Source organism: Sinocyclocheilus rhinocerous, unplaced genomic scaffold, assembly GCF_001515625.1.
Source record: "Sinocyclocheilus rhinocerous isolate Xijiao unplaced genomic scaffold, SAMN03320098_v1.1 scaffold492, whole genome shotgun sequence".
Classification (NCBI taxonomy): Eukaryota; Metazoa; Chordata; class Actinopteri; order Cypriniformes; family Cyprinidae; genus Sinocyclocheilus; species Sinocyclocheilus rhinocerous.
The window spans coordinates 582,951-597,143 of record NW_015626069.1 but is presented as its reverse complement, the minus strand read 5'-3'; the positions used below and the strand labels follow the sequence as shown (position 1 = coordinate 597,143).

The 14,193-nt window shown below is 38.1% G+C and overlaps 1 protein-coding gene across 4 annotated transcripts in view; it reads right to left on the bottom strand.

Moving 5' to 3' along the window:
* runx1t1 (RUNX1 partner transcriptional co-repressor 1) overlaps positions 1-4,353 on the bottom strand; it is a 68,717-nt gene extending 64,364 nt beyond the window's left edge. For 3 of the 4 annotated variants that reach the window (XM_016514991.1, XM_016514970.1, XM_016514981.1), the window contains exon 1: positions 3,948-4,351. Coding sequence is in view for 3 of the 4 variants with exons in the window: in XM_016514970.1 (XP_016370456.1) it covers positions 3,948-3,975 (28 nt within the window). In the remaining variant the exon portion in view is untranslated. Of the gene's footprint in view, positions 1-3,947 lie in introns of all 4 variants that reach the window. The other variant, XM_016514978.1, reaches the window with a different exon arrangement.
* Between the last annotated feature and the right edge of the window lie 9,840 nt (positions 4,354-14,193).

Genomic DNA, 14,193 nt, shown 5'->3' with positions numbered 1-14,193 from the left:
TTTGACTTTATATTGCCTCATTATATTGTACTCTCCAGCCCCACGATACAATAAAAACCACTCATCCTCTTCTCTCACATTATACTTTCATGCTTTATGAAATCCAATAACCACACGCTAAATTCCCCTCGCTGAAAAATGTGTAGCCATTATGCTCCCTATCGATCCGAAGCACGGATTCTGGGAGATGATGGCCGCCTCAATCATTCACGGTTAGCCCTCCACAGAGACTCCCGTCGAGTCAAATCTATAGCCCTCGCAAATAAGGGCCCTTTCTCCCCTCTGACAAAGCCCAACTCACGTCGCTTATTTACAGTCCAAGATTGAGTGTGTCAGCAAGTCCAACAGTAGCCCTCAATGAATATAAAGAGCCTCATAGATGATATAGCTCAATGGAAAGAGATGCGAGTGAAATAACGCTAATGCATTTTGGGAATGTTTCCCTTAAGAGCTGAAATATTAAGAGCGCATATAATGCACTTGGCTGATGTCACGTAACTGAACTCGCTCGTTTTTCTTCCCTTTTGTTATTACAATTTTTATTCATCCAGAGAAATTTTATGGTCTGTCAGCTTAGACCTTTTTGCACACATACATTGGCTCACTGCAAAATTTACAGCGTGTGTTTCTGTATCTTTATGCACAAAGAGCATGTTTTTGAAATTGTGAAGCAACGAGACATGCTGCGTATTTGTGCAAGTGTCTGGTGAGAATGTCTGCCAGTTTATGTTTGGGGTTAATGACATCACTAATGAAATGAGTTACTGCAATGATAACACGCCTGGCTTTCGGCCAGAACGTCTGCTGTTCGTCATTTAAAATACACAGTAAGCACTTAACTACAAATGTTTTTGCGCTGCTCTGCGTTTAAGGTAAATGAGAAGCACATTTATCAGTAGTGAAACACACAATGCTTGTCTTTCATGAATGCGACAAAAAAAAGGTTAATATTTCACACTGTGTGGTTAATTAATTTCTAGTGGTGCATGGTGCATATTTATAGATCATCCTAACAGAAAATATGTATTAAATTTACATATAAGCTTAAACCAATATGAGTAAATATCTCCTGGACATACTCGAAAATAATGGATGAGTATTTCCATATCTCTCTCTCACACACAGCTGTGTGTGTGTTGGTGTAGGCAGCCGAGTCATCTCTTCATTATGCTGTGGCAGTGTCTGGTTTCATGCGTTTGACCCGCGTGAGGCCAGTGGGAGTGGAGGAGAGGGGAACAGGTGTGAGGCAGGCAGGCAGGCTGGTGGCTGTGCAGATGGCCTCAGTCAGAGGATGTTGCTGCCTGGTAATGCTGGCTTCAAACACACACACACACACACAGTGCTTATCGCTCACCGAACCCTCACCCCCGGCCACCATACACTATGTTTGCCTTTAATCAAGGTACGCTCACTACCTGAACTGTCCATTGGCCTCCAGTTCGAATCTCATGTTGACAGGAGACATGTGTAAAGACTAGGGGTGCTCCGATCAGGGTTTTTGAGGCCGATCACTGATCGCGATCACAGAAAGCAGTATCTGCCGATACCGATCACCGATACCGATCTTTTTAAAGCCTTCTTTTTATCATTTATAACTATTTATAGTTATACTCCAATCAGGATTTTTAGACATTTATTCAGGGCCTGAATTTCATTTTTGAAAATGGGGGGAATTCCCCTCTTAGGTGACTCTTCTGAGAGGGTAAGCAGCTTTCACACAGGAGTCCGCTACTGATCCGTGGCTGTTTACCACAAACAACATTTATCCATTATTTTGATTTCAAATCCAAACATTGTAACTGAAAAGGCTTTTTCAGCATTTAAATCTTTATTAAATGCAATCCTGCGGTTCATAAAGAACTTTGTTTTTCTACCTCCACGAGTGCCATCTATTACTGCCTTGTTGATCTAAAAGTGCTGTTTTCCTTTAAACCTAGCCAAAAAGCCATATGTGTTGATTGTGAAACACAGTAGACTTTAATAATATGCATTTATGGTGTAATTACTACATTTTCGTGTCAATCCATGTTCATATTTACTGCAAACAATGCGCTGTTACTTTAATTCAGCGATTGCAGCGCAGCAAACAGACTCGGTGTGAAAACGATCTCTGCACTGCTGCAGATGCACCGCTCGAGGAACGCGGAAAAAATACGCACCACATACGCACTGTAAACGGAGTTTCGGTAGCCGATCAATCGGAGCACCCCTAGTAAAGACCTTAATGAGGTGATGACCAATTCACAGTGCAGAGTGTCATAGTTACAGCAGTTATTCCTGGTCATAGCCTCCATTCACTAAATAACACAAATATTAGAGAATATCATATCTTAAAAAAACCTGAACTGCATGACTATGAATGTAAAAGAAGCCCCTTCGGAAAATAAAATGTAAATCTACTTTATGATGAGAAAGTTCAAGATTACGAAACAACTCTGACTGATTGCTCAACTCTTCAGTCCAGAGAGAACTTGAGTGCTGAGAGCGGACTATTCACATTATGATGGATTGAGAAGATGAGCTTGACAATTGTGACAGGAGCAGCTTTTTTAAAAAGCTGGCTCAGTCACAATTGATAAGCACATCTTCTCAATCCACTGTGAAGTCACAGTTGTCAATACAGCTCCTCAATCAACTGTGATATCACAATAGACATACTCATCTTGTCAATTCACTGTGACGTCACAATTGTCAATGGATCTGTTCAACAAATTTGATATCACAATTGTTAAACACCTGTGATATCGCACTTCTCAGATGCATCTTAACCCATTGCGATATCACAATTGTCATGGATCTTCTCAAAATATGTATCACTATTGTCAAAAACATCTTCTCAACTGTGTTGTCACAATTGTCAACCGATTGTTCTTTCACAAGTAAACACAGATGTTATATCCCAATTGTCAAACGCGTCTTCTCAATCGTGATTTCTCAACATTTTTAAAAAGCATCATGGTGTGACAATTTCCCTCCCGTCTCACACCAGATGTTTACCTGTGCTTGCAAACATTTGATTTGATCAAATGCAAAGGCTGGCCAGCAACAATTCGAGCTTATTAGAGAGCGTTCATGTGTTTATAAACAGAGAACCAACAGATGACAAGCTGATCGTCAGTTAATGTTTGACTGGGTGACTTCATATATTATTATGAATGTTATGAAGTATACTGTAGAAATAAGTTAAATATCTGTTATATTATTCTTATTATATATAAAAAAGGAAAATTACGAATTCTAAACAAATCTAGAAGCTGCATTAAAATTCGTTTGTTGTGTTGTGTTGGATTTGCTAAACTATAGAATATAAGATTAAAAAAATTATCTGAGCACGTGAGATGAGACGGAACACATTAACCATATTCATATGAAAAAACATGGTTATATAGTATTACAATCTACAACGACAATTACTGCCATAATCAATACACAATATTTCCCTTTAGTTACGGGAGAAAAGCCCGATAAAATATATTTCAAAGCGATAATAAAATAAGCCATAAAATCCAGAGTAGATTAATACGCGTCACATGAAAGAAACGCTTTGCATGAGCGATGTTTTGCATTGTTTACAAATAGAGGTAAATGCCGTCATATCCTTATCATTTAGTTAAGATCTAACAGTTATAGCAGCGAACATTACAAATTGTAAATGTAAGTGGCCATTTAACTTACCATGGGCAAATATGACAACTGCGCGTATTATTATTTATAGCAGGTGATATTCGCTTTATGTTGCAAATCATACTAAATTAAGCAATATGGGGAAAACGAAACATATAGCCTAACAGCTATATAACAGAAAGAAAAATAATATAAAGTGTTTACCCAAATGTAAAATAAAGCATCCTAATAAAATTATTAAACGTGGCTAAAGTGTACAGACTGGCAAGTATTCATCTGAGATCACGGGAAATAGAGATAAAAACAGTAACTAAGCGACTTACACTGAAAAGAGGTAGAAATTCCCACCATGCGTAACCGCGTTGTGAGAGAAAAATTAATTTCCTGTCCTCGACTCCGGTCGATATATTTAGCGATGTTTCTCAGTCTTAAACGTGTACTTCCAAGACGAAGAAGAAAATGTGTCCGTCAAACTCCAGTGCACAGTGCTAGAAACGCTCCAGTGTGCTGAAGGGCAGTGAGCCTGAGGCTCGGATGAGGCTCAACCTGACAAGAGGAGGATGCTGTGTGTGTCTCGAGCTCAACTCGTTTTCCTTCAACTGTCCGAAAACATGAACACGAAACACACAAAAACGTTTGATCCTAGTGTGCGTCAGAAATATTTAGAGAACAGCGAAGTAGTGGGGGAAACGGTTTCTTCCGAAGAGCCTCTAACGCCCGCCCGGCTGCTTGGAGAAGCTGTGGTACTTTGCCTCTAGTCGGCGAGCTTCGGCGGGAAGCCCAGGTGCAGAGTAGGCGGAGCTTTCTCTAGCAGTGGGCGGAGCCTGACACAACAGGCATCTGGATATAAATATGTACAGGTTTATGGGATAATCTCCATGTAGAGCGGAATAAATGGGATTTTATGAGAAAAGAACTGGATGATAACGGATATGGTTTGTTGTGGTACTTTGCTCTCTCTCTCTGTCACACAGCTTGCTTTAACTTAAGGCCAATAGGCCCCATTTACACCTGGTATAAACATCTGTTTGGACAGCGCTACATCTATTACGGAAGCTGTTTATACTTAAAAGTAAAAGGTGAAAAAGGTAATTGTGACAACATTTAAAATAAGAAATAAAATCACACTGTGAGATAGGCCTATTAAGCTGCAAGTGTGAGATTTAAAGAAGAATATAGGAATTAAATTGGAAATATTTAATATGGAATATGGACGCTAGCTTCCGAAAAACAGATTTATATGCATACATGATAAATTAAATCAAACATACTGTAGTATACTTTTGCATACTTTATGCATATGTTACATGCAAAGGTAACAGGGTATACCAGCAATGTGTGCTGATGAAAATTTCGCCCCATTGTTTCTAACTGCACATTTTGTATGCTCAGCTCGCATATGCGCCTTGATTTTTATTTTATTTTTTTTGCCAACTGCTGGAGTTGGCGAAAACAATAGATCCCCAAGCTGACAAGTGCATGAGTGGGTTAAGAGATGCACACATGTTTAGTTTAAATGAGTACAAAGACATTTTTATTGCTCATAAATTTTGGGGAGAAATAGCACAGACATGTGTTGACTGCCTGTGTTTGCGCACACTATCAAATAGGCTTATAGGCCATGCGTTCGACTGTATACTTTGAAAAACCAAAGTATACTTCAAGCTTAAATAATAAATGCTCTTCAGGTAGTACAGGTACTCCTCCCCACAACTAATTATAATGAAAATGTACAAAGACGACATGGAAACACATTAGTAATAGGTATAAATGGCGAAGTTTCTCAGCTGACCACTTGTGATCGGATCACCAGAGACCTTAATGTAAACAGGTGTAAACAGGGCCATATATATCCCAACACCCCCCAAGCCAAAAAACCTGTGTATATCAATATGAGTTTTTCAATGACCCCTTCTTCAACTTTTACATTTGGTTCCTCCCTCAATCTGGAATATTTGGTTACATCCTTGGGCAAACACTTCCCCGACCATCTGGACTTCATCTCTGCCCGCCGAGCCAGGAAAAGCAGAAGCGTCGTTTACAGCCTGATGATAACAGCCTCTTTCACACAGACGCCGTTCATGAAGTTAATGCATCGCAGACTCCCTCTCCCAAATCTCGCTTTTAACCCCAACTCGACCCATACGTTATGCTTCAAGTGAGAGATGTATATTCTAGAGGGGTTTCTTTTACAATAAGGGTTTGCAATAAGATTATGAAATCATTCTGGCAACTACATTTAACTTGGCCAGAGCTCAAATGTCTTGTACTCATGTTAACAATGTTTTCCTCTTGTTTCAGCTGCTCAAATTAAGATTTATTTATGTAATTGCAAAGACTGAGCTTAATTCTTGGTATTTATTTTCTCATTTGACAAGTTATGTTTTCTCAGAGATCGTAAAAAGTCTGGAACTCTGACAAAACTTCTCTCACTAGTTCGTGATGTGCAGGTTTGACTCTTTGTTCCTCTCAGACAAAGACAACTCGGTGAGATGCCTCTCAATTTGGGAGCCTGCGAGCCGCCTGAATGAAACGCACTCGTGTCAGATCAGCACAAATAGACCTTACCCTCTATTATCACAAGGACTCAATCCGATCTCTTTTGTGCACAGCGTGCGTTAGAGAAAAGCTTCTTGTGGCAATCACAGGGCAACATCTTGACACCGGAGGCAAAAAGGATGGTGGTTTAGGAAACCTGCAGGGGCACAAGCGGGTGTCGTGTCCACTGATAACAGCACAAGAGACCAGGAAACACACAGTGCTGTTTTTGCCGCTGGGGTTCCTGAAAGTTAGCCGCCCTGGGCGACGGGCCGCACACATACAGGATACCTCGCCTCTGCTGAGGGAAAAACATGCTGGGCCTGACACACACATGCGGCCACACAGACTTCCTGCATTTCCCCACCTACCGGTCAGCCACCTGTGGCATGCATGCAAACACACTGAATCAAGCCACTGTCTGTAAGCTCTAAAACAACAGCAAAAGTCACTACTGTGACACTAATTTACTAATTTAGCAGACACTTTTACCCAAATGAGGAACACAACAAAGCTTATCTTAAGAAGGTTATAAAGTTATCATCCATTTGACCCATTACGGTTGCAATACATATTTATAAAGCACATCCTTTACAGCAAGAGAATTAAGAGCCAAACATTAGATGTTTAGAAGTCCTGGATGATGGACCAAACAGTTCAAGTCAAGTCAAGTCAAGTCTGCTTATTGTCAATTCTTCCACATGTACAGCACATACATACATAGAATTGAAATTGCGTTACTCTCAGACCCTTGGTGCATACAGATAACACTAACAGAAGAACACAAATACAGATAGATACAGATTAAATATAAAATACAATTATACAAATATACAAATAAGGTAAAATGTAAAAAAATATATAAAGCAGCACAAGGCACATGGCAGATAGAGTGCAAACCAGTGAAGTAAACAGCAGTGCAGATATAATGATTTGTAGTGCAAAAGAGCTGACTTCCCCATACTATGGGGGGGGGGGGGCATTAGCTACCAGCAACTGTTCAGTTTCCCACATTCTTCAAAATATCTTCTTTTGTGTTCAGAAGAAGAAAGAAATTTAACAAGTGTTTGGTTGGGAACAACTTGGGGTTGTGTGAGCAATGATAATTTTCAGTTTTGGGTGAACTATTCCTTTAATAAATGAATTTCTGTTGTGAACCCTTGAAAAAAAAAAATGTAGACATCTCCTTAGCCAATAAAGAGTGCAAAACAAAATAACAGATAATAAAAGCGGAGTAAACTCAATTAAATATTGGATTTTTAAAACCTTTAAAACTCCAGAGTGCCTCATGCAGTTTAATGCTCCATAAGATTTGCTATTATCCTTAATGGAAAATAAAGTCAATATCAACTGAAAGTGCACACTTTACTGTTGTGTCCTGTTTTTGCATATTTAAAGTTCTGATTTGCACTGTCCGATATTTTGCAAAGCAAATGAAATGGATTTATCATTGACAAGGATGCACAAGTTAACTTTACGGCTACAAAATTGTTTCTGCAAAAGTCATGACTTACTGTATAAGAGATTTTTCTTTCCATTGCAGGATCCATACGGCAGGCTCATGGTTCACTTGGCATATTATTAAATTCAAATTCTGTCTGGCAGCTACCCATTTCCTGAGAGTGAAGGGGAGAATCTAAGTGGGAAGAAATTGACAAGCGCTTCTACCTATGCGATAAAATAATTAGCGGACCGTTCTCCAGAGCTTCACCTAATTCTCCAACCATGTTCTTGTCAGAAGGCCATATATTGCTGGATGATTTTTCACACCTTCCCTTTTCTCCTTAAATTAACAAATCACACTTTCCATTACATTTACTTGTTAAAAAAAAAATCCCTCTGACAATTCCTCAGATGAATCAACCAACAGACCTCTCTTTGTGTAAATGAAAATATGGAGGGAAGCAATACAGTACAGTCCTGCTCTTGGGTATCTCATAAGGCAGATCAGGCCAAAGTGGCAGATATATAAGTCTCTCAGTGCTGAGGTTTGGGGATCTGGGGGCGTCCTCTGGGTGCTGGGATACAGTTCTTTTTGAAGTGCACACATGTGAGAAACACATCTCAGTGCCTTCAACCAGCCCAGCTCCCATCGGCAATAAAAGTTGACAGACAAGATATATGAAGTGTAACGTTGCCCTGCCTGTCAGTCACAGATGTATAAACACACATACACACTCACACACAGTCTTTCTGAACCACGCTCCTTGAAATATGTCCCCGTCGCCATGCCATGAGAATAAAAGACAGTGTATTGATTTGCCCAGACCTACATGTTTCAACAACTGGAAGTGCTCTCAGTCAAATGGATTTCCCACACATCAGGAGAAGCCTACTGTCTGTGAAGCAGACAAATTAAGAAGCCAGAAAGAGGAAGCATAAACACACTCTGGCATACAGTACATATGAGGGCACCCGCTATGCACACACAAACGCATTAGACAAATATGATTTAAGGTAGCCAAGGCCCACTGTTGGCACAGAAGTGTTTGTTTGCACCAGGAGAAGACATTAACATAAATGAATCACCATAGTGGAAAGTGATATCAACAAATACGTTTTTAACAAGGGAGTATTTTGAGCTTGTGCTTACAGACTTGGCCTACCTCAATTCACATAAACTAAATGAAGCAAAATGTTATGAGGTTCTCAACAGACACAAAACTTTAGAGTCAACATTAAACAGTATTTGCAACCTTATTTAATTCTATAATCTGATATATTATGAATTAATTTAGATATTTAAAAAGAAAAAAATATGTAGGGCAGGGCTTAATTTTATCCATCAATTGATTGGAACGTGAAAAGTGGGTGTTAAGTTATTATTTTTTTTAGATAGTTCTAGTGATATAGTTCTAGGCTTGTCATTGTCCAAACGTTAGCACTGTCCTGCTGTTCGATAATTACATCATTTTGCAATTGCATCATTATGAATGCAAAATGCACATTTCTCCTTTGACAGCCATTTAAAAAGAAGGCGTGTATTTTGCCATTATAGTTGTAATCATTAATCTTTCAATTTATATGATCAATATATAAGCTTAAAATGTTTTATATAAAAACATTACCAATTTTTACCACTTTCTGAAGGCTCTTAAAAGTGAGAAATGAATGTACATTTACCCCAGTCTTCTGTCACTGACACTCCAGCCATTCATGCTTAGTCACATAGAATTTACGGCACAAGTTTGATTGGTTTGCATCCAGTGCTCATAACCAAAAATGCAAGGTAATGCAAGGTAATGCTAACAGATAGCTTTCTCCAGCGTTATAGACCTCTATGGTTTTAAAGGTCTGATTCTGAATGCAGCACTTGCAAGTTCCCTTTGCTAAGAAAGTGTCTGCTAGAAATATAAATGGTAATTTATTACAAGTTTTTAGGCGGAACTAGACTTGGCCGACTCTAACGTGATGGTGGCTATACACACAGTAGCCATTGGAACCAAATGAGCTCTGCAGACAATTCATGTGTAAAGCACATCTGACTCTCACTGCTCGAGTCTAGAGACTTCCCACACTCTACAATTAATGGAATAGTTCACCCAAAACTGAAAATACTGTTATTATTTATTCATCCTTATGTCGTTCCAAAGCCATAGAACGTTCTTCCATGGAACGCAAGGAGAATTTTTGAAGAATAGCCACTCCTGACCACTCAGTATAATGAAAGTAAACGAGGACTGGGACTGTCAAACTTCAAAAGGCACCATAAAAGTATCATTAAAGTTTCATAAAAGTAGCCCAAACGAATTGTGTACTATATTCCAAGTTTTCTGAATTCATACAATAGCTTTGACTAAAAGTCATTATTCTCAGATAATTTTTCTCTTCAGTAGGCTGTTAACTGTTGCTTCTGAACCACTAAGTGAACAAATCATTCAGACAGATTTTGTGAACTGGATCAACCAATTATAATTTTTTTTTTTTGGTGTTTTTTCTATTTCCAGGATATTCATCAAAAATTGTTCCATGGAAGAAAGTTATTCAAGTCTGGGTCAACATGAGGGTGAGAAAATGATGACAGAATTTTCGTTTTGGGGTGAACTATCCCTTTAAACTCACCATGGTACTTTTTCCACTAGTAGATGGGAGAAACAGAAAAATAGAAGCAAAGAAAACAGAGACTTTGTAAGGGAGGAGAGAGCTGTCTCTGGCTGAGGAAAAGAGAAGAGAAAAGAAAAGGAGAGACAGACAGCAGTGGAGCAGCACTGCCAAAGGTAGGCCTGATTGGCAGCATCACTCCTCACCATTCATCACACGGGAACTCCAGACTTCCCAAATCCTTAAGCAGATGGAGCGGCCACTCGGTTTAAACACCTGATATGAAGCCATCCGTCATGCTGTAATGCGGCAGTTGGGTCTGCAGCTGGGCCCCCGATTCGGTGCGGCACGACTCGGGCGAGCTTGAAAAGTAGCCTGAGTGCACCCGTGATGGACTAGAGCCAGGCAGGCTGCACTGCACCACGCTCTCCCCTGATAGCATTCACAGCCCTCCACTGGACCATGGAACAGGTGGATGCAAGAGAGAGAGAGAAAGACGGAGTGACTTCATGCGTAGTGGAGTGGGGGCAAGGTTGAAGTAGAGCGGAGGATAGAAAAATGCACACAGCTTCCTGTGTTGAATACCAATGGTTTGAGAACCCCAAGAGCTGTACACCAACCCCACACAAATAAATAATCATTACTGTCCTTTTGACAAGCACAGAAAGGGTGCAGTTTATTTCAGCAAAATAAACCAGGTGCAGATGCTCTGTTTGAAAACCTAGTTAGCCGCCTACTGAGGCAGCATTTAAGGCAACATGTGTAAAAGCTGTTCCAAAAGGTAGGAAACTTAATTATGCTGCCTACTAAGATACCTAATTTTACCCAAATGCTAAAGCAACATCACAAACACACCACCATTCAAAAACTCACCAAGGTTACATTTATTTGATCAAACATACATAATATGATTTAAAAATGTAATTTATTCCTGTGACATCAAAACTGAATTTTCAGCATCATTACTCCAGTCTTTAGTGTCACATGATCGTTCAGAAATCATTCTATGCTGATTTGCTCCCCAATAAATTTATCATCATTATCAATGGGAAAAAAAAAACAAAAAACAAATAAATAAAAAAACTGTTTAATATTTTAATATTAAATGTATTTTTTCAGGATTCTTTAATGAATAGAACATTCAAAGGAACAGCAGTTCTTTTAAATAGAAATCTTTTGTAACATTATCTCTGTATTTATTATGACTTTTGATCAATTTAATGCATCATTTCTGAATAAAAGTATTTATTTCTTTTAAAAAAATTGCACTGACTGAACTTTCGTACAGTAGTGTATTTTTCAGAAAGCTGGCAATAAATTGTGACATACAAATACAAATAGCGTACAATGCAAGTGCAAAGTTATAAATCACTTATATTTCATTCCATATTTTAAATTATCTATAAAACTGGTCAACTGTAACTAAAAATGCAGCATTTTTATGTTTAGTAAAGTATCGTGTGATTACCTTAGCAACATGCCAATTTCAAATTCTATTGAAATCCATTGTAAATCAAACCTAGAATGTTCCCAAATTCTCACCTAAGATATTCCCTGACAGTTAGGATACTCCCTTAGAAGGCAGCTGACTATATAGACAGGGAGTCAGCTTTCTAGGTTTTGGAACAGAGCTAGAAGAGTGTATTTTTCTGTATCTCTTTCTCTCACACACAGACAGGCTGCAGTGTATCCTCACACACAGTGGATCTCTCATTAGCCAGAGCTCTGCTGCAGGCTCTGTGCACAGAAGCCTTGAGTCTGAGGACTAATTTGTCAACAAAAACATATAGGGGGAATGATCCGTTACACTGGTTTTAATGAGTACTGTCAGGTCACAACACTAAAAGTGACAACGGAAAGGTCATCACAGCACCACTCAGATACCCAGCCACCCACAATAACCCACCCATATCAGACTGTGCTGAACGAGCTGCTTATGAAAACCGTAATTGTTCAATACTTAAACACAGCATGAACACGCATGTCTAAGTGTTCATAAAGACACCATTTCAGCAATGGATTCTGCTAATAAAAAGTCTACGCCACTATCTGCAGTTTTTCATCACTGAGTAATCACAAACATTTTATGTGAGAGCTTTGTTTATTTCTATGACCTTGGCGAGGCCTTAGTGGATATCTAATAGAGACAGTGGTTGCTGTAGCTATGGTAACCATGACTACCATTTGTGGAGGATTCTAACTTTTGTTTGATTTGAATGGGAATGTCTTTACCCAGTTAAGCTTGGCATTGCTTCAAGTATTCTGAGAGCAGAAATGTCTACAAATCAATCGAGTGTCTTAACTACAATTAACTACAGTTAATTAAAAACTCCAGTTAAAAGCATGTGTATGCCTATATGCACAGCAACCTTTTTAGTAAATGTGAATTGCTTCGAATAATGGCATATTTTATCAGCTTTGGTCTGCTGCTTTGAACACAACATCATTAGCATTTTAATCTATTACTGACGCGTACAAGCTAAGAAACTTGTCTAACATCAAAGTGCCAATTGAAGTCGATCAATAGTTCATTAATTACAGCGGCGGGCAAAATGGGTTCAGTCTACATACAATAATTGTACAGATACCCTGTTTTTATTATTATTTTTTTTTTTCATTTTAACATTTAAAGCTAATTTTGCTCTCAGAAATGAGGACACTTCCTACGGCAGCATGTTCCTCCCTGTCCTTGTTCCTCCATTATCTGATGTCAAGCTTTAACTATTTAGAAAAGGGCTTTTTGTCACGGATCATTACTTAACCTTTACAAATGCTTCATCTCCACCTCATCACAGACCTTCGTTGTCTGTCTGCTGTCTGGTGGAGAAAATGGCTCACATTTGTGGACTTTCTACTCCCCCCCACCCCCCACCCCCCACTTGTAGGAAATGCATTTGAAAGCAGATACAGAAGAGTGCAGATGGGCTGCAGGTAAGATACTGTAGTTTATAGCATGATGGTCAACAAAATGCTTCTAAAAAGCACATGATGGCTATGTTCAGAAAAGTACTGTACTTTACAACTGTGGAAGTATATAGTGTATATGGAAATTGTATGTTTTAGCATGGAATACTGTATCCCAAAATGCAATGCATTCAAACTGTCAGTCAATTTCCAATGTGATGGACGAAACAGAAATAATATCAGTTGTGAACTGTAGCATCTTTTTTTGACTTAGACTAACAAATTTGTTCAGACTGCTAAATGTTAAGACATTTTTAATAAAATTTGATTAAAAATCCAAATAAACATTTTTATTACAAAAATGATAACTGGATCAGGGTTATTGTAGTTAACTAAATGTAAAATCATTAAGAAAATAAATTGTTACTTGAAATAAACCTTAACTAAAAATAAATAAATAAAAATAATGTTGCCAAGGCAACATTTCTTAATTTAATTTATTTTAACACAACAAAATTAATAAAACTTTAACTAAAATGAAAATGGCAAATGAAAAAAAAAAATATATATATATGAATAAAAACTCTAATAGTAGCTCAGTAATACTAAAATAACACTGAACTGGATGCTACGTACTGAATTAACCAAACATCATAATAAGTAGTAATCTGCAATTGTTACCTTAAAGATTATTTAACTCATAAAAATTAATTTTGTTGGTATAAATTAATGTATTTAGTTTAAATCAAATATTACATACTATTTTTGACTTTTTTTTCAGTGTAGTGAGGTCTTTTGATAAAAATATAAAATAATGTATTATTTTGCAATAATGCCTAACTTTCCCTTACCAGTTTTAAAAACAGTAGGCAGCATACAGTGTACAATTTGCACAGTGTACATATAAATCTGAACATACGGCATGGAACTGAAACCACCTGCCTGGTATCACAGCATATTATAAATATACCATCATCTAAATGGGTGGTGTTGTTTATGTAGCTGTACTGTGACTACAGCTAGTTTAATTTATAAAGCTCAAGGTTGCTTTAAAAATCAAACTGCATTCATCCAAAAAAAAAAAAA